This window comes from Sus scrofa, chromosome 2 (genome assembly GCF_000003025.6).
Source record: "Sus scrofa isolate TJ Tabasco breed Duroc chromosome 2, Sscrofa11.1, whole genome shotgun sequence".
NCBI lineage: Eukaryota > Metazoa > Chordata > Mammalia > Artiodactyla > Suidae > Sus > Sus scrofa.
In genome coordinates this window covers 89,271,729-89,293,665 of record NC_010444.4, presented here as the reverse complement: position 1 = coordinate 89,293,665, position 21,937 = coordinate 89,271,729, and the positions used below count along the sequence as shown (strand labels likewise).

At 41.0% G+C, this 21,937-nt stretch overlaps 1 protein-coding gene and 1 non-coding gene across 2 annotated transcripts in view; one reads left to right on the top strand and one right to left on the bottom strand.

Moving 5' to 3' along the window:
* The window catches only part of MSH3 (mutS homolog 3), a 200,456-nt gene that overhangs the window by 162,437 nt on the left and 16,082 nt on the right, over positions 1–21,937 (bottom strand). The window contains 2 exon segments of the mRNA XM_021084495.1: positions 14,781–14,947; positions 19,648–19,793. Of these exon segments, the coding sequence (XP_020940154.1) occupies positions 14,781–14,947; positions 19,648–19,793 (313 nt within the window).
* Positions 14,472–14,543, top strand: TRNAE-UUC. Its single transcript has one exon. It is a non-coding gene; the product is annotated as a tRNA-Glu (tRNA).

The window sequence follows — 21,937 nt, the reverse complement described above, 5'->3', positions numbered from 1 at the left end:
AAAAAGACAAAAAAAAAAAAAAAATCAGAGTTCCCGTGATGGTGCAGTGGAAACAAATCCGACTAGGAACCAGGAGGTGGTGATCCCTGGCCTCGCTCAGTGGGTTAAAGATCTGGCGTTGCCGTGAGCTGTAGTGTAGGTCACATCTGAGGCTCAGACCCTGCATTGTTGTGGCTGTGGTGTAGGCCAGTGGTTATAGCTCCAATTTGACCCCTAGCCTGGGAACCTCCGTATGCCGAGGGTGTGGACTTAAAAAGAAAAAAAAAAACAAAAAACCTTTTAATCTATGTATCTGCAGAGCATTATAAAATATCGGCCCTTTGACAAAGGCGGTATTTTAGTTTATAGGATAAAGTCAGGAATGAATAAAACACATATTCCTGAAGTAAAGCCATTGCATTGTTAGTACAGAGGAAAAGATAAAGTGGAAGGAAATATGTAAGCAAGAATCAAGATGGAAGTGTCTCTCCTAGGGGCATACTTTTCAATGCGAACATGGCCTTGCAACTAACCTAAGGAAGCCCTTTCCCCTGCAGCCCCAGGAAAGTGGCAAAATGTGATGAGAGGCTAAGCTCTGTGTCTCAGCAGCAGGGAGTAGGCGGGAGGGAGGCAGAATATGACAATCAACCTGTAGGCCAGGCTGTTCACACTGTTCTCTGGAAGGTAGAAGAAATAGGGTTTTTTTCCTGCATGGGTGGGCAACCTCTTGTCTTACTCAATTTAATCACCCACAAGTAAACTCTGTGATATCTGGGGGTTGATAGTTAAGAGTTACATAAAAGACTGTGACGTATCCTTACCCATTAGGTAATTCATACATAAATGATAGCTTGACTTAGCAACTCGGAATTACTCAGACTTAAAAAGGGTGGTCATCATTTAATCAAGGCCTCTCAAACTCCCAAATTTCAGTCAGAAGCAAACTAGTATTTAAATTCCTACTTGAAAAAGGTATGTCTACCTAGACAGTATTAACAACCTGTCGCTTCTCAGCAACTTTAAAAAATGAGGCAGAAGAAACTGGACACCCAAGGAAGAGAGGCAGTGGTCTGACTTCATTCCAGTTAACAGCTAACAATCAATACAAGTTCTTTAAAGACAAAATACCTGTTAAGAAAAATATTTTAGGAGCTCCCGTCATGGCTCAGCAGTTAATGAACTAATATCCTTGAGGACTCGGGTTCGATCCCTGGCCCCACTCAGTGGATTAAGGATCTAGCGTTACCAGGAGCTGTGGTGTAGGTCACAGACGCGGCTCCGATCCTGCATTGCTATAGCTGTGGTGTAGGCCAGCAGCTACAGCTCCCAATATACCCCTAGCCAGGGAACCTCCATATGCCGTGGGTGCAGCCCCAAAAAGACAAAAAATTAAAAAAATAATAAAAATAAAAATATTTTACATCTCTACGCAGTAGCCACACATAATGACAGTGTATTACTTTTCTATTAATACTGTTCACAAATTATTACAAACTTGGTGGCTTAAAACAACAGCGTTGATTGTCTCACAGTTCTGTGGATCAGGTTTCCAACAGTCAACCTGGTCTCACCGGGCTGAAATCGAGGTGTCTCTGGAGGCTCTAGGAGAGAATCTGGTTCCTTGCCCTTTCTGAGTTTCCAGAAGCAGTCTACACTTCTTGGCTCTCGGCCTCTTCATCTTCCAAGTCAGTATGAGTGGGTCAAACACTCACATCGCATTACTCTTGACTCTTCTGACTCCTCTTCTGCCTCCTTCGTTCACATTTAAAGGATGCGTCGATTAACTGGGCTCACCTGGATAATCCAGGTACTCTCCCCATGTTAAAGTCAGCTGAGTAGCAACCTTAATTAACTCCTTGTCATTTAAACTCACATAGTCCCAGGTCCCAGGTCCCAGTTCTGGGACACTGTATCTTTGGAGACAGACCAATATATGCATATATGCACACATGCTATCAGACTGCCTGTACCTGCTTCCTTATTTATAAACATTTATCATTTATAAATTATATACTAGTTGCTATATAATACTAGTCACTACCCCAAAGGGTTGTGAAGACCACATGAGTTAGTGTGAGTAACATCATAGACCACACCTGGTATGTAGTAAGAACTTCAACTACTTTTTACAAACTCTTATTTCGTCTTTAAACGTTTCTCTCATTGTGGGATGCATTTTCCCAACACCTGTCTGGGTAAGTGTTGCCTATCCTTCTGGGCCCTCTCTTGCATGAAGCTTTCCTACACTGTACAGAACTGCATTTGTCTAATACAGGAACTACTCATCAGAGGCAGCTACTGAGCACTTGAAATGTGGTTGGTCTGAACTGAGATGTGCTGTGAGTGTCAAATACACACCGGATTTCCAAAACTTTGTAAAAAGGAACATAAAGATTTAATATATAAAAAAGAATGTCTATAACGAACTGAATAAAATGAATTATTAAAATTAATTTTGGAGTTCCCGTCGTGGCTCGGTGGTTAACGAATCCGACTAGGAACCATGAGGTTGTGGGTTCGATCCTTGGCCTTGCTCAGTGAGTTGAGGATCTGGCGTTGCCGGGAGCTGTGGTGTAGGTTGCAGACACGGCTCAGATCCCACATTGCTGTGGCTCTGGTGTAGGCCAGTGGTAACAGCTCCGATTAGACCCCTAGCCTGTGAACCTCCATATGCAGTGGGTGCAGCCCTAGAAAAGACAAAAAGACAGAAAGACAGAAAAGAAAAATTAATTTCACCTGTTTCTTTTTAGGCTTCATGTGGCTACCAAAAAATTTAAAATTATATACGTGACTCACTTTACATTTCTATTGAGCAGTGCTGCTTTGTAAAGAATTATCTTTTCTCTCTCATGTACTCTCCGAGTATAATCTGCTTTGTACTGGAGGGATCTGTGTATGTGCTGGCTTTCCAAAGAGACTGGTAGCCTTTAACGGGCCAAGGTCATGGATCTTCTAGTCTCAAGAAGATCCATGGTAACTGTACAATAAATCTGAAGCTGAATAGAAAGGGAAACATTATATTTACCTAATGTGTTTTATATACATTAATCGATTTATTGTGAACAAGAATGACCAGAAGCCAATTTGTCCCTCTCTGAAACAACTTTTTCTTGGGTTAAATTATGTCTGGGGTTAGAGACATAATTAGGATGTACAGCAAATGAAAAAACAAAGTTTCAGTACACAATACTTAGCTTATTACATACAATGCACTCATCTATCTTTGACCTTACTCTGTCCTATTTCATTTTTTAAAGTGGTCATGGCAACCCATTAAATTGTTTTCATAATCCACTAGTGACTTCTGACCCCAGTTCAAGAAGCACTGCCTTGAAGGTGCAGGCCTTCCTGGCTGCACACAAACCATCTTCAAAATGTCACGAGAGGAGCTCCCTTCGTGGCTCAGCGGTTAATGAACCCGACTAGAATCCATAAGGATTAGGGTTCTATCCCTGGCCTCCCTCAGTGGGTTAAAGATCCGGCATTGCCATGAGCTGTGGTGTAGGTCACAGACATGGCTCAGATCCTGTGTTGCTGTGGCTGTGGCAAAAGTTGGCAGCTGTAGCTCCGACTCAACCCCTAGCCTGGTAACTTCATATGCTGCGAGTGCAGCTCTAAAAAGCAAAAAAACAAAAACAAAAAAAACCCACAAGAAAAAACAAACCCCAAAACATGATAGTCAGCACTCCCCTGATCTCAACAGCCCCACCGGTAAGGACCAACCCTGCAGTGTGCTCATGGACCAACCTGGCCATTAGGGAAGACACACAGATCCACTCATCATGCATTCTTCTCTCCACCAGCTTTCCTGGTAGGACTGGGGGCAATCCAGTACACAGTCCTGTCTGGTATGTCCAGGGATGTCCACTCCCATAAGATGGAGAGCCCTGCTCAGCTTGCCAAGGAAAAGCTGGTTAGAGCTGAATGAAAAAATAAGGGAACACCTTCAAGATGGTCCTGAGGGAAAGAGCCTGAGGAATGTGTGAGTTTTCTGAACTACTGCTGTGTGGGGGAGAGCCCAAGGAAGCCTGGAGAAATGCCTTGAACCTCAGCATCAAGTATGTTAAATCAAACTATGTACTAAAGCAAATATTGGACAGGCATTTATTTTTTCTTCTTTTTTTTTTTTCCTTTTTATGGCTGCACCTGTGGCATATGGAAATTCCTGGGCTAGGGATCCAATCAGGGTTGCAGTTGAGGCCTACGCCACAGCCACAGCAACAATGGATCCAAGTTGCATCTGCGACTTCTGCCACAGCTTGTGGCAACACCAGATTGTTAACCCACTGAGCGAGGCCAGGGATCAAATCGGCATCCTCACAGAGAGTTGTCCTTAACCTGTTGAACCACAGTGGGAACTCCTAGACAGGTACTTTCTCAAGAAAGCGAAGGGAGGAGGGGTAAGGGAGGAGAAGGAAGAGGGGGATAGGGAAGAAAATGGCAGAGGGAAAAAGCAAACCAGGACTACACAGACTTCTACTGCTCTAGGGAAGAGGACTCGGGTTAGTGGTTGAAAAGAACTTCCTGGCCTGAAAATAAGAGATAAGGGAACAATCCCAGAGTAATTAACACATATAATGGAAATTAGTCAGAAATCTCCCTTCAGCAGAAAGGTTTGACAGAAAGCAGTCACTGAAGAGATTAATGGGTAAGTCTACGTCCATAAAGGCTCAGACATAAGCAAGGCTGAGGGGGCTCTGAACCAAGTTTCTTTTTTTTTTTTTTTTCCTCTTTTTAGGGCCACATCCACAGCATATGGAGGCTCCCAGGCTAGGGGTCCAATCGGAACCGTGTCTGTGACCTACACCACAGCTCACAGCAACGCTGGATCGTTAACCCACAGAGGGAGGCCAGGGATCTAACCCACGTCCTCGTGTATGCTAGTCGAGTTCATTAACCACCGAGCCACCAAGGGAACTCCCAGAACCAAGTTTTTGATTTAAGGTTGATCATGAAAGGCAGCTTTGCAAGAAGGTAACCAAGTGCAAGGCATCTCTCTCTTTGAACTCTGAAGGGGAAAAGAGAAGAAAAATAACTGAAGAGATCCTAAGGACAGGTGGCTACCTGTACCATGAATTCAATTAAGGAGATTCTTCTACTTTACACAGCTATTAGGTTATATCCTAATGGCAGGAGGTGGACGTACCAACATCAAATAGGGCTGGGGATCCAGTGGGCTTTACCACTAACTACCCTGGTGATCATGTGACTTCAGAATAAAATGTTTTAGTTAATTTGGGAGACTGTAAAGTTAAGTCTTCAACCCCAAAAGAACAGATGATTTATAAAAGTCAAGTAGAAGCAGTACAATAATTCTGTACAATCTCGCACAATTGCTACCCAACTTTCTGTTCAAATGGTCTGGCCCTACCTTGGAAGTTCTCTGTAGTAATCAGTAACATCATTCCTCCAGACTCTTCAAATGCTGTTTTTTCCTACTGACTATGATCAATAAACATATAACATGTACACCATGTTATTCTGTTCAAGTAGAGATATTCCTGAGGAGTTATACTCAAGGAAAATGCACAGGAGTTCCCGCTGTGGCTCAGTGCGAACAAACCTGACTAGTATCCATGAGGACACAAGTTCAGTCCCTGGCCGTGCTCAGTGGGTTAAGGATCCGGCATTGCTGTGAGCTGCGATGTAGGTCACAGATGTGGCTCGGATTTGGCGTTGCTGTGGGTGTGGCGTAGGCTGCCAGCTGTAGCTCTGACTAGACCCCTAGCCTGGGAACTTTCATATGCTGTGGGTGAGGACCTAAAAAAAAAACAGAAAAAAAAAGAAGTGCTAGCTAGTTATGTAAAAATATCAGTCCCAAGAAAACTACTGAAAATACAATGGCATTTCTATCAGAAAAGGAATTAATATAATTTTTAAAAGGAAATCAAGGGAGTTCCCGTCGTGGCGCAGTGGTTAACAAATCCAACTAGGAACCATGAGGTTGTGGGTTCAATCCTTGGCCTTGCTGAATGGGTTAAGGATCCGGCGTTGCCGTGAGCTGTGGTGAAGGTTGCAGATGCAGTTCGGATCCCGCGTTGCTGTGGCTCTGGTGACCCCTAGCCTGGGAACCTCCATATGCCAAGGGAGCAGCCCAAGAAATGGCAAAAAGACAAAAAAATTAAATTTAATTTAATTTAAATTAGAGGAAATCAATATAAAACATATTTTTATTACCAAGAAGACTTCTTCTTTAAATATTTTCCTTGAGACATCTTCCTACTGTATATGAGATTTATTTCTGCTACATAATCCGCTACCATCTCTACTATGACAATCAATTTCCTAATTCTGAATTTTCTAAATAGTAAAGTGAAATTAATATATCATAAACATAATGAAACAGAATGACAAAGGAGTCAACTTTATATTTTATCAACCAAACTAGTTTCAGCTCCCTGAGAAACCCACGCGCTCTCACACCCCCAGCAGCTTGGCTGTGGAGCTCAAGTCTCAATTCAGGCAAACTCTTCTGAAAAGCCTTGCCACCGGTGGCCCTCTAAGACTGTAACAACTGGCACTTTCATGATATTAGTATCTTTCCAGGATTACCACCCCTGTAGAGTGTAAGAGTCTGGAAGGCAGGGACCTTATTTGTTTTTCTATCTTCACCATCTAATAATAAACTTGGCACACAGCAAGCACCCAACAAATGTTTTTAAGAATGAAGGAAGGAATGTATAATAATATGCAACACAGAGGAGGTATTGATAAGGTAAGAATCTACTGGAAACATCTATCAATACAGGTGTTTTTCAGGGATAAGAAAAGGATAATCAATCAGAATCTACTGCTAGCTGTCTAAACTGATAAACTCGAAGGCATAATATAACCCCTCAATAAGATAGATCAGCTACTATTAAGAATGGAGAGGAGCCCAACCTCAGGGAGCTTAAATACCCTTTCTGGGCCTCAAATATATCACCTGCATTTCACTTAGTCTGGATTGGAGGGTTTTTTTCTTCTTCTCATTCAAGCGATGGTCCCATTTATACTGGATTTAGCTCAAACACAAACAGAATTTAAATGATGAGAAGCAGATAAATATGACATATATGCCTCTCCATGTGCCCTGGAATGTTTTCCCCACTTCATTCATTCCCCTTCCACTCCAAGGATGCTCCTACACCAGCAAGTACATCACTCTACAACTCAACAGCTTTTGGTAAATCAACTCACATTCTTTAAAACTCAAATACCAACATAAGAATCTTTTTCTTTGCTTTTTTTGCTTTTTAGGGCCGCACCTGCAGCATATGGAAGTTCCCAGGCTAGAGGTCGAATCAGAGCTACAGCAGCCGGCCTACACCACAGCAATGCAGGATCCGTGCTGCATCTACGAATCGTACCACAGCTCACGGCAACACTGGATCTTTAACCCACTGAGAAAGGTCAGGGATGGAAGCCACATTCTCATGGATGCTAGTTGGATTCGCTTCCACTGAGCCACAATGCAAACTCCCAAGAATCTTTCTATGCTGTAAAAAGTTATGAAATCACAGGTTTGGTTCACTAATTATATATTGTTAATAAATCTTCAATAAATATTAAACAGTGAAAGTAAAAAAAAAAAAAAAAACTGTTTGTGAACACCTTAGAATTCTATCAGGTAAGTAAATCAGGTGTAACTCGGATCTACCTGTGTTAACCAGCACTCTGCCTAACCCACCTCCTACCAGTCTCAGTTCCAGGGCCATCCTCTATGAACCTGAGACTCCACACCTGATTTAGGTCTTTCTGAAGAAGCTGACAATCAGGACAGGCCAAGAGGAGCCAACAGAAAAGCCCCAACAAGCCTGCTCTCCCTGAGAAACACCAAGAAAAGGTGCAGCCAAGCAAGATGGAAAACTCTTAGACAATCATCACTCTACTCTAGACAAACGCCCCAGAGAAAAGGGTGGTCCAACCCCACTCATGCCAGGAAAGGCCAAGGAGGTGAACCCAAGACTTCCTCTCTCGGAGTTCTGGTCATGGCTCAGAGGAAACAAATCCATGAGAATGCAGGTTCGATCCCTGGCCTCGCTCAGTGGGTTAAGGAGTCAGCGTTGCCATGAGCTGTGGTGTAGGTAGCAGACTCAGCTTGGATCTGGTGTTGCTGTGGCTGTGGTGTAGGTCGGCAACTACAGCTCCGATTCGACCTCTAGCCTGGGAACCTCCATATGTTGCAGGTGTGACTCTAAAAAAAAAAAAAAAAGACTTCCTCTCTCATTAGACTGATAAATGATATCAACTGGTCAGGGTTAGCTTTGAGCTGTCCTACAACCTTCAGAAATTTTTAACAGAGTCAATATTGTAAGAAATTAACGCATACCACTGACCATATATCATTTGCAACAGATAAACTACAACTACATACCCCTACCTTCTCCTGGTCCTCTGGCTGGCTCTTATCCTCTCCCTTTCTGTTTCCTTCTATTCTTCTTCCTCCTACTCCCAACTATTGACATTCTCCAAACTCCTCGGCCTTATTCTTTTCCCTGTACACCTTTTTTCCTTTATGGGAACCATTTATTTTCCTTTAAAATCTACTCTCCCACCTAGGCCTCTTCTTTTCTATCATGCCATTCCTTTGCCCAGAAACCCTACTGCCGAGAGTTCCCACTGCGGTTCAGGAGAAACAAACCCGACTAGTATCCATGAGGATGCAGGTTTGATCCCTAGCCTCACTCACTCAGTGGGTTAAGGATCTGGCATTGCTGTGGTGAGCTGTGGTGTAGGTCAAAGATGCGTCTTGGATCTGGCACTGCTATGGCTATGGGGTAGGCTGGCAGCTGCAGCTCAGATTCGACCCATAGCCTGGGAACTTCTATATGCAGCGGGTACAGCCCTAAAAAGACCAAAAAAAGAAAGAAAAAAAGAAATCCTATGGCCTTCCATCATAAGTCCACGCCCCTTTGCTGGGTGCAAAACCCTTTCCCTTACCCTTTCATCCCCTGATTCTCAACATGAAAGTTCTCCTCCAATCAGAAGTCTCCCCTGTCTTCACACCTCCTCTAATATTTCCAGCCTGTGTGCCTCAAAGCTCCTGTTATTTCGACACAAACACAACAAACCCTCCTTCTTCCCCACTACCAAATCAAAGCCCCCTTCCTGCAAATGTCCCCATCCCAGCCAACCTCATCCTCAAGGCCTTCCTTGTCTATGTGAGGGCCCCAGAAGCTCTCCTCTGTACTCAAAACTGACCATGATGTGCTCTGTTCATCGGACTTGCCTCAAAAATGAGTTTTTTTGAGACAACCTACAGACCAGGATAAAATATTTGCAAATAATGTGACCGACAAGGGCTTAATTTCCAAAATATGCAAATAGCACATATAATTCAATAACAAAAAACCAAACAACCCAAAGGAAAAGTGGGTGGAGAACCTAAATAGACATTTCTCCAAAGAAGACACACAGATGGCCAACAGGCACATGAAAAGACACTCATCATCGCTAATTATTAGAGAAATGCAAATCAAAACTACAGCAAGGTATCACTTCACCTGGTCAGAATGGCCATAACTAAAAAGTCTACAGATAATAAATGCTGAAAAAGATGTGGAGAAAAGGGAACCCCCTTACACTGTTGGTGGGAATGTAAATTGACACAGCCACTGTGGAAAACAGAATGGAGGTTCCTCAAAAAATAAAAATAGAATTGCCATATGATCTAACAATCCCACTCCTTACCCAAACAAAACTATAATTTGAAAAGATACATGCACCTCTATGTTCATAGCAGCAGTATTTACAACAGCCAAGACAATGGCTATTCCTAAATGTCTATCAACAGATGAATGGATAAAGAAGATGTGGTACATATATACAATGGAATATTACTCAGCCTTAAAAAAGAATGAACTGATGCCATTTGCAGTAACATGGATTAACCTAGAGATTATCATACTAAGTCAATTGAGTCAAAGACAAATACCATATGATATCAATTATATATGGAATATAAAATATGATACAAACAAACCTATCTATAAAACAGATTCACAAACAGAGAACAGACTTGTAGTTCTGGGGAGGGGGAGAGGGATGAGGAAGGGAAGGATTGAGAGTTTGGGATAAATAGATGCAAACTAGTATATAAAGGATAGATAAACAATAAGGTCATATTGTATAGCACATTGAACTATATTCAATATCCTGTGCTAAACCATAATGGAAAAGACTATATATACATATAAATGAATCACTTTGCCATACAGCTGAAATCAGCACATTGTAAATCAAATATACTTCAGTAAATTTTTTTAAATATCAGTTTCTTTGAGAACTAGAAAATATTACCCAGTATTTGCTTATTGCTATCTATAGGTTTCTTCTGTTACAAGCACATAATATCTCCAAGCTAAAGTGATCGTAACTGCAGTTAATACAGTGCTTAAAATCATTGCTTTCACTTTGTTTATAACTATGGAAAAGATAACAAGACAGAAAGACTAATTTCCTATGAGCCAAACAGAAAAAAAAATTTTTTTGGCTGCACCCAAGGCATGAGGAATTTCCCAGGCCAGGGATTGTACCCATGCCACTGCAGTAACAGAGCCACAGTAGTGACAACATGGGATCTTTAACCCACTGAGCCACAGGGGAACTCCCAAACTGAAATCTTATAAATATATTTTACATAAATGATCTATAAAATTGTATATACATTATCTATAATAGATCATTAATCTAAGAAAAATCTGTAAGTTTATCATTATTTAGAAATAAACTTAGCTTAGTACTATCTTTGACTAATAGTTATTTGTTCTAAATTACCATACGATACAAAGTAATCAAATTTGTACCTAGACATATAAAAATAAAGATGAAGCTTCTGGAAGCCTTTAAGTGTAATCCACAGAATATAAAATCCTTTGGAGACCTCTTGTGGTCAAAATTTAAAATACCAAAAACCCCTAATACATACTTAACATGAATATTCTCTAATTCCAAGCCATTCTGCATTTTCTCATAAAGCTTTATTATTTCTCTTGTATTAACAAAATATCAACTACTAAAAAGCAAAAACTGCTGGTTTTACCTCCAGGTTTACAGTGGAATAAAAAGAAGTTATTCTAAATCTAAGACGCAAGACACTCATCACTACTGAAAACAAAGAAGATACCACCAAAAATACAATAAAAAAATTTTCTCTTTGAAAATGCAATACTATGTTATTTACTGGTAGTAAATATGGAACAGACTTCTGGCAAGCTATGTTTTTCGTACCCTAATTAAAAGCATTCCCTATCCCTATTGTAAACTTTTGTTTCTTTTTCTTAAACAAAGCTGAGAATTATACCCCAGCTTGATAAAGGCTAAATTTTATGGATGTTGAAATGGATCCAGTAGCATTTAGGGGGAAGTTAAGGTAGGACTACAGTTCACACAGTAAAGCAAAATAATGTGGAAGTTGCCGTCTTGGCACAGTGGAAATGAATCTGACTAGGAACCATGAGGTTGAGGGTTCGATCCCTGGCCTTGCTCAGTGGGTTAAGGATATGGCCTTGCCATGAGCTGTGGTGTAGGTCACAGACGCGGTTCGGATCCTGAGTTGCTGTGGCTGCAGCGTAGGCCAGCAGCTATAGCTCCGGTTAGATCCCTAGACTGGGAACCTCCATATGCCGCAGGTGCAGCCCTAGAAAAAGACAAAAAACAAAAACAAAAAAAAACACGAAAAGAAGACAAAAAATACATAAATAAATAAATAAAAGTTGAATGTGAAATCTTTAAAAATAATAAATCAAGTAAAATAAAACAAATACTTATTAAGTATTTTCACAATGAGGAGAGATCTTTCTAAGTATAAAAATAATGGAGGGAGTTCCCATCATGGCCCAGTGGTAACAAAACCAACTAGTATCTATGAGGACTCAGGTTTAATCCCTGGCCTTACTCAGTGGGTCAAGGATCCAGCACTGCCATGAGCTGTGGTGTAGGCCACAGACGAGGCTCAGATCTGGCATTGCTATGGCCGTGGCACAGGCCACAACCTCTAGCCTGGAAACTTCCATATGCTGCAGGTGCGGCCCTAAAAAGACAAAAAGAAAAAAGAAAAAAGAAAAACTAAATAAAAACTATGGAATGATACCATAAGCCTGAAGGACTTAATTGGTCCAAGCAGTATACTAAAAACACAGAGAAATACTGAATTACGATATAATCAAAAAATGTTTTCTTGTCATGGCTCAGTGGAAATGAATCTGACTAGCACCCATGAGGGTGCAGGTTTGCTCCCTGGCCTCACTCAATGGGTTAAGAATCCGGTGATGCTGTGAGCTGTGGTGTAGGCTGCAGACGTGGCTCGGATCTGGCATTGCTGTGGCTGTGGTGCAGGCCAGCAGCTATAGCCCGGATAAGCACCCTGATCAACTTTAGTCTCAACTACATCTAAATTAATCAAATATACATTTAGCTGAAAAGAAAAATGAACAAAATCAACAACATGGGAAATACAGTTTTGGAGGCTACCTTTAAAATCTTTAGATTTTGTTAACTTTTTTAGCTCTCTGAGAGCAGCACCCCTTATCAGTCTACTTGTCTGACTTTCAATTATTCAAGTTTGAATATACCATCAGGAAAGGATTCAGAACAAAATAAGGAGTATTCATACAGAATTTTTCACCTATCTAACTGGCAGAGATTATTTCAGTGATCACTTCCCATGTTCCCAAGGGTTTCAACAACCCTCCTATACTCCAGGAGCAGAAGTAGAAAATAGTACCAATTCTAGCAAGCAATCAAGAGCTTTATAAATGTTTATATCCTCTGACCAATTACCTGAGGAAATAATCAGAAATGCACACAATAACTTCTATGCATGGCTATTCATCACAGCAATATCTGTAATACTGAAAAAATGAATACAATGTAATGAAAGAGGAATGGATAAATTATGATCCATTTATATGACTGAATGTTATGTAGTCATTATGTTTTCATGAATACCATGGAAATATTAGCAGATAAAATGCTTTCTGAGATCTGCTCCAAATAAATAATCCAGGGAGCGTTATAGATGAAATGAGACTGGCTGGTTGAGAAATGCTGAAGCTGGTTGATGGATTCATGGGGTTCGCTACACTATTTGGTATCATTTCATATATGTTTGAAATTCTCCATAATAAAGTTAAAAAACACATGAGGTGTTTTAAGTTAAAAAAAAAAAAAACAGGGTACAGAACTGATTTTGCAACATGAATCCAAGTTTATAAACAAAAAAGGCAACATACACACACAGAAATAACACACCAAAATGTTCAACAGTAGTTATCTCTAGGTTACAGCCTATAATAATTTTTACGGGTTTAGGGGTTGTCTTTTTTTTTTTTTTTTTTTCGGTAATTCTTAACCTTTCCTAAATGAATGTCTTAGTGCCACAAACCAAAAAACAGAAGAGCTACTTTGAAGGAATTCCAATTCAAATGAAAAAGGAACATTCAATTCTAAGAACATGGAACTTCACTGAATCAATTAGTTTGACTTTCCAATGGATTTGTCATCCTACTAAATGGAAATCTTCACGGGCTCTCCTGCCTAACATCCAAATTCCTCAGTATATCAAGTCCTCTTCACTCAAACACAAGCCCACCTTTCCATTCTTTTCTCTCATCAAGCTCCTCGCTTAACAGGAGGCACTCAGGCGCCTTCACATCTGTCACATAACACATCATGCTTTGTGACTCTTAATTATGTCTATACAAATCTGCCTCTTCCTGTTGGATGATCAACTCTGCCAGACACATATCACAACCACATCTTCTTCCTCCATATGCTCTGTGCCTCACAAAAAAAAAAAAAAAAAAGAGTGACCGAAGTTCCCGTCGTGGCGCAGTGGTTAACGAATTCGACTAGGAAACAAGATGTTTCGGGTTCGATCCTTGGCCTCGCTCAGTGGGTTAAGGATCCGGTGTTGCAGTGAGCTGTGGTGTAGGTTGCAGGTGTGGCTCGGATCCCAAGTTGCTGTGGCTCTGGCGTAGGTTGGTGGCTACAGCTCCACTTAGACCCCTAGCCTGGGAACTTCCATATGCCACGGGAAGCAGCCCTGGAAAAGGCAAAAAAAAAAAAAAAAGGAGTGACCTTAGATCTAGTAAATGTACCTACTGGACTCAACCAAAAATGGAAACCTGCAGCACAGTTAAAATGTTCTATAATTTTATGTTCTGAAATTATATAAACTTTCTAAGAAATGATCTCCCCAAACTGAAGCTTAATTACCAAATAATATCATAAACCCTTTAATTATCAAATATCATTAAATATCATAAACCCCTTTTAAAAAAACAACTTCTTGAGTTCCCACTGCAGCACAGTGGGTTAAGAATCTGACTGCAGTGGCTTGGGTTGCTGCAGAGGCATCGGTTTGATCCCCAGCCTGGTACAGTGAGTTAAAAGGATCTATGGGTATAGGCTGTCACTGCAGCTAGGATTCAATACCTGGCCAGGGAATGTTCATATGCCATGGATGGAGTCTAAAGTCATAAATTACCAAATTAAAGTGACATGGGGGTTCCCAGGTGGCCTAGGGGTTAGGACTTAGCACTTTCACTGCTGTGGCCCAGGTTCAATCCCTGGCCTGGAAACTGAGAACTCACATCAAGGTGCTACATAATACAGGAAAAAAGGAAAAAAAAAAAAAAGGAAGCTTACATTCAGGTGACATCACAGGTAACTCTGTTTTTCCTTACTGGAATTTCCACTACTACTATTGAAACATTTTTATAAATAAAAACTATTTTAATGACTTAGATAAGCAACAGTTTGGTAATTTGATCTAAGTTCCAAAATCAACATTATTTTCCAGCAATATGCCAACTTACCTAACAGCTGTGGCTCTGTGGATGAGCATCTCTGTTGGCTCTGACAGGTCTGATGGAAGCAGCAGCTCCACTGGCTGCAGGCACAGTATCCGAGTTTCTAGCTCTGATCGGGAGGCAGAGTCCTGGAAACTGTCGAATACAACCTCACCTGTGGCAGGCTGCACTCCCTAAAACCAAAAATATAACGGCATAGAAAATATATTGTTTGCCCCATTATAACTATGACAGAATAAACAAATATGAAGATAGTAAAGATGACACTCACAAGCATGTACTAACATTTCTCAAGTGTGTGAAAACCTATCTACTTTCCAAAACTCTTACATAAGAAGTCAGACTCGCCAAAATCTAAACTATGCTAGATGGGATTTTAGAGAGACACCCCACGTCCAAGCAAGTCCTGGATTTCATACACCCAATGGAGTGACTGTGACAAGTCACCAACCCCTCCTGGGCTTCAGGTTCCTCCTCTGTAAGAATACACCAGCCTAGGGAGTTCCCGTCACGGCGCATCTGAAACGAATCTGACCAGGAGCCATGAGGTTGTGGGTTCGATCCCTAGCCTTGCTCAGTGGGTTAAGGATATGATGGGGACCTCCATATGTCGCAGGTAAGGCCCTAAAAAGACAAAAAAAAAAAAAAAAAAAAAAAAAAAAAAAAGAATAAACCAGCCTAGTTCCCTCATAGGTTATTGTAAAAATCAGATCAGACAACACATGGACACTTCGTAAATCATAAAGTACTATACGAACAGTCGTTGTCATTACCAAGGGTAACCAGTGATATATTTCTAAAAATCTGGCCACCAGAGCAGTAAGTTACTATTTCAGTCTATAAAATCAATAAATAAAAAGTATAATTTTAACAAAAAAAATCAAATATAACAAACTCTGAATAAACCCCAGGTAGCAAGTCTATCCAGGGAAATAATTATGATAATTAAAAGCCACCTCCACCACCCCAAGCCAACAACAGCAAAGATAACCTGGAAAAAAATCATAGTTGGGAAGAGCAGAAAAAAGTTAGTCAAGGTTGAGGGGCCATAAATAGATGGAGGCAAGATGTATGTGGTCTGATTCCAAGGCCCACATTCTTATTCACTACCGACAGTTAAGGAATGGGGCTAGTTACAGAATATGTTAGCTAACAGGAGGAAAAAATAACCAGTCCCTACATGTGCAGCCTCTTCAGAAAACAGGAAAGTTGAAAAACATCAGTATCCCAAAACTCAGCAGTTCCTCCTATAGGTATAGACTCCTAAGAAACTCAAATATAGTTTTACTAGAAGGCATATACAAAAAGGCTGATAGCAGCATCCATTGTACAACCAAAAACTGGAAAGAACCCACACGTCCCTTAGTACAAGAATGAATATGGAGCTCCCGTCCTGGCTCGGTGGTTAACAAACCCAACTAGTATACACGAGGACGTGGGTTTGATCCCCGGCCTTGCTCAGTGGGTTAAGGATCCATTGTTGCTGTGAGCAGTGTGTGGTGTAAGTCGCAAACACGGCTCAGATCTGGCATTGCTGTGGCTGTGGAATAGGCCCGACAGCTGTAGCTCTGATTTGACCCCTAGCCTGGGAACCTCCATATGCCACGGGTGCGGTCCTAAAAAGACAAAAAGACAAAAAAAAAAAAAAAGAATGAATATGAACAGTGGGTTTCAAAGTGAAACACAATGTAGCAATGACAATAAAAGTACTACCACAGTAACACATGTAAATAAGTAAGTCTCATGTACAAAATGGAAAGGAAAAGAAGCAAGACCCCAAAGGATACATACACCATGTTTATCTTTATATACAGTTTAAGGTATAGGATGGGAACTAAAAGCAAGGAAATTATTACCTTAAAGTCTGGATTTTGGTAACCTCTGGAGGGAAGGGGCCCTTCTGTGAGCAGCATTCGATTTCCTAACCTGGGTGGTTGTCTCACATTACACTCTGAGTTTCTGTTCTATGCATTTTTTTCTTGACGATGTTATAATTTTTTAAAAAATTACTCACTTCTCAGAGTTCTCGTCGTGGCTCAGTGGTTAACAAATCTGATTGGGAATCATGAGGTTGTGGGTTTGATCCCTGGCCTTGCTCAGTGGATTAGGATCCAGCGTTGCTATGAGCTGTGGTGTAGGTCACAGACACGGCTCAGATCCCATGTTACTACAGCTCTGGTGTAGGCCAGTGGCTATAGGTCCAATTAGACCCCTAGCCTGGGAACCTCCATATGCCTCAGGAGCGGCCCTAGAAAAAGGCAAAAAAAGACAAAAAATAAATAAATAAATAAATAAATAAAAATTAAAAAATTTTTTAAATTAAAAAAATCACTCATTTCTGGCTTAAGGCAGTTCCCTAATTCTAGCTCAAAGGCCTTCTCTAGGGGCCAGATAGTTGGACTATAAGAACAGTAGTGTACTCATGTAAGTTTATCTCCTAATCTACAAACCAAACTTTTACAAAAGCTGTTTACAAAAGTTCCAGTAATGAATTTATCGCCAAATTCCCCTTTGCTTTTTTAAATCAAAGAAACAGTCTATATTGTAATACCTGCAACACTACTACTCTGTTGTACGTGACACTGAGAAACCCAAAGCCAGCCTACATAAAGGTGTGCCTACCCAGCATGATGGCAGCAGCATGACAAAAGGAAAGCCATTGATTTCAGATTAACTACCAGTATCCAAATGATGGCTCCTAGGTAGTGACTGGGGCATGTGTGACACTCATCACAGCAGAGAAAAATCCAGCAAGAACAAGGTAAAGGATGATGAGATCCATTTTAGCTACAGTGAATTTGACTGTCTGGTCCAATAAACAGTCGGGAAGCCAGAGCCTGGAGGTCAGGAGAGAGTCGCAGGTCTGGTGTCATCAGATCAAAAGCGGTTGCTAAGGTAACAAAAAGGTGCCAAGAAAATTGGAGTTCTCTGGTGGCTTAACAGATAAGAATCTGGTAGCTGTTGGAGTTCCCATCATGGCTCAACAGAAACAAATCCCACTAGGAAACTTGAGGACTCGGGTTCAATCCCTGGCCTCACTCAGTGGGTTAAGGATCCAGCATTGTCGTGAGCTGTGGTGTAGGTTGCAGACCCAGCTCGGATCCTGTGTTGCTGTGGCTATGGCGTAGGCTGGAAGCTGTAGATCCGATTTGACCCCTAGCCTGGGAACCTCTATATGCTGCAGGTGCGGCCCTAAAAAGACAAAAGACAAAAAAAAAAGAATCTGGTAGTTGTCACTGCTGTGGTAAGAAGTTTGATCCCTGGCCTGGGAACTTCCGCATGTTGCAAGTGTGGCAAAAAAAAAAAAAAAAAAAGAAGGAAGGAAAGAAAAGAGAAAATGCCTGAGATACAAACTATCATTTCTCTTTTTTTCACATGCCAGTTCCTATGCTAACTCTGGCAGGAGGCCAGAGGGTGTTTCTACAAGCACTAAGTAGGAGCTGTATACTATATAAATTCTGCTCCTCAGACTGAGTTTCAGGCAAATAGAAAAGAGCACATTACATCTGGTAAAGCTTAAAAGCAAATAACCTTACTATTTGTAGGTGGGTTCAATTGCCAGCAGCTAGATAAAAAGTGCTTTTCAAGGATAAATCACTTAGGGCCACATCCAACAGTGATGCTAACTCCCTGAGAGAAAGGCTGACGGGTTAAGTAAATGTCAAGTGAGCACAAAGTTATGCAGCCAGAAGGAGGCAATAAAAGATACTTTTGGAAATATCTGGGTTCTAAGAATTTTTGTTGATATGGTAGCTGACTGCAAAAGTTTGAAAAAACAAAGAACATTAGTTATGACTTAAGCAAGGAGTCCTGCTTTTGCTTAAGAGGACAAAGGAGCCTAATAGTTCCAAAGGCTCCTAAAAAGTCTGAGATTTTGAGCAGAGTCCAGGTCAGTGTAAATGGGCAAATCTTCTCATAAACTGCCAGTAGGCACGATCAATAAACTATGGCTTATAAACTGTACTTACCTAGAAGGCTGGTTATAAATATTCCAAATGTTTATTGAAAATGGAGTTTTGTATTGGCCAGCTATCATTCTCCCTCCACTCCCCCTTCCTCTAAAACTAGATATAATAATTCCATAACCCTCTTATTTAACTTCAAATCCCCAAAGGAAATTTGTAAAACCCTTTGTTATCCAGGCATGTGTTGAACTTCAGTTTTATTCTATCTGCACCTTGTCCACAAGCACACCTGCACTTGGTCTATCTTCCACCCTAAACTTCTAGAGCACGTGATCAGAAACCATCTGCATCTCTCCATCGTACAGAGTGCCAAGGAGCGGATGAGAAAATTAGAGCTAGTATTTTAACATATAAAATTATGAGGACAATATTTTTCTGGTACAATTACTTGAGGACATAACTCATCAGATACTCATTACAAATCATACGTGATTACTCATATTTATAGACACTACAGTCGTGGTGCAGTGGAAATGAATCTGACTAGGAACCATGAGGTTGCATGTTCAATCCCTGACCCTGCTCAGTGGGTTGAGGATCTGGCGTTGCCATGAGCTGTGGTATAGGTTGCAGACGGGGCTCAGGTCCCGCATTGTTGTGGCTGTGGTGTAGGCCCACAGCTGTACCTGCCATTAGATCCCTAGCCTGGGAACCTCCATATGCTGCAGGTGCGACCCTACAAAGCAAGAAAAATTAAAATTAAAAAAAAAAAGATACCATGAACAGGCAGTTCCCACTATAGTGCAGTGGGTTAAGGATTTGGTGTTACCACAGCTGTGGCTCAGATTTGACGTCTGGCCAGGGGAACTTTCATATCCCTCACGTGTAGCCGAAAAAGAAAACACACACACACACAAACAAGATATCACGAACATCTATCATTTGTTCTTCATCAACAAAGTACTTACCACAATTCCAATGAAAATGTTCCCCTTTTTTCTGTCTTTAACATTTTCCTTATTTTCACAAAGACACAGAAGATAGCTGGTAGAAGTATCAGTCATTATTTCATCAACGTTTACAGCATCATCCAGCTTGACTAAAGGATTCACATGTAGGAAGTGTTAAAGAAAAGCAAAGGCTACCTCCCCATGAGCTCTTCTCCTTTAAAATAATGGTTCATTTGCCTGGGCATTTTTGCTCGGTGCAAAAATCTTGCATACAGCATTCATTCTTCTGATTTACTCGCATCATAGTCACATGTCTTATCTTCCCTAAGAGAGAAGACTCATGATAACAGATAACTCTTATCCTCTTACTTCCAAAGGGCCTGGGAGACACCTCAGATCCTGTGGAAGCCCAAATATTAACTCTCTTCTTTACTTGTGTGATCTTGACACTTGAATCCTTCACAATCCCATAATGTTAAATTCCACAAGTCAAAGCAGGAACACACTAAAATAGTGTAAATTACCTTCTTTCCTTAAAGTGCCTAACAGCTTCCAGAAATAACAAGAGAATTTTCAAAAGACATGTGACAAAGAAAACCAAAAAAAGAAAACAGAAACATACATATGTGTGTGTGGTGGGTGGGTGGGTGTGGGTGTATGTGTGTGTAGTGAGACCATTTAATAAATTCGCAGGGATGACGGCTGATTTTGGGGAAAGTCTGGGAACGTCTGATGGGGGTGTCTGCAGATATGAGCTATAGCAGCAACAAAAGAGAAGCAGGCTTTGAAATAGAGACTAAAGTTCAGGCAAAGGAAACGATAAAATTACCAGGTTTTTACAGCCTGATCAGCTTAGAATAACATAAAGCTATTAATGGTGTGGGGTCCATTCTGAATGATAACCGTTTCTTATTCGTGGAATTAATGAAACAAAATAGTCTTCAGAATTTGGGTAGAAGCTAAGCAAAACTCTTAATAAGCAGATTTGCAATAGACTGTAAGACACAGCAGCATTGAGACCTTATCCCTACATTCTTTAATTCTAAAACACGTGACCCCAGGAGTTCCTCAGGGTAAATGAATCCAACTAGGAACCATGAGATTGTAGGTTCGATCCCTGGCCTCGCTTAGTGGGTTAAGGACCTGGCATTGCCGTGAGCTGTGGTGTAGGTCGAAGATGCAGCTCAGATCTGGCGTTGCTGCGGCTGTGGCATAGGCTGGCCGCTGTAGCTCAGATGAGACCCCTAGCCTGGGAACCTCCATATGCTGTGGTGCAGCCCTAAAAAGACAAAAATAAAAATAAAAAATAAAAAGACGTGACCCCATAGTAAACATTTCAAAATGCTTTCTTATTTCATTTTATACAAAATTAGTTGGGTTATTCTTTTAATTGACAGAATTTTATCACTTTGCTACTGTAATCATTTTACTTCAAAAAACTCACTGAATTTATGAATGACCATAAATTGGGGGGCAATCATTGTACATGTGAAGGATTCTTACAAAGTAAGAAAGCTTATGATCCATTTTCAAAAGTATGGAGTTCCCGTCGTGGCGCAGTGGTTAACGAATCCGACTAGGAACCATGAGGTTGCAGGTTCGGTCCCTGCCCTTGCTCAGTGGGTTAACGATCCAGCGTTGCCGTGAGCTGTGGTGTAGGTTGCAGACGCGGCTCGGATCCTGCGTTGCTGTGGCTCTGGCGTAGGCCGGCGGCTCCAGCTCCGATTGGACCCCTAGCCTGGGAACCTCCATGTGCCGCGGAAGCAGCCCAAAGAAATAGCAAAAAAAAAAAGCAATAGTTTTTCTGAAGCTAACAATAAAGATGGCATACTATTATATTTTATAAGAAGTTAACTGTGTATCGACTCTGTATTGTTCTCTTCACATTTCGAAGTTAATAAGCTATTGTTCAGTCTTGTCTTACTAAGATATAGAGGAGCCTATAAGCTCTAAGTCCCTCACCACTGACCACACAGACCTAGGGAAGATGCAATTTGACCTCAGTTGCTAACCTGCTATCACCTTTTATCTAACTCTTTTTTTTCTTGCTCTTAAAGTATGATAAATTTCTTTTACTAAGGCATTTGAAAAATGCTGCCCTCTAGCCATTACCAACCCTTCTCTCTTTAGTAGCGTACTAATCAAAGGCCAAGTAACCATACTGCTTATCTCATCAAAAAGATACCCAAAAACAGGATTAAAGAAACATTACTTAAAACAAAGTCCTTGTAATATTTAAGAAAAAAGTTCTGGAGTTCCCATTGTGGCTCAGCAGTAATGAACCCAAGTAGTATCCATGAGATGTGGG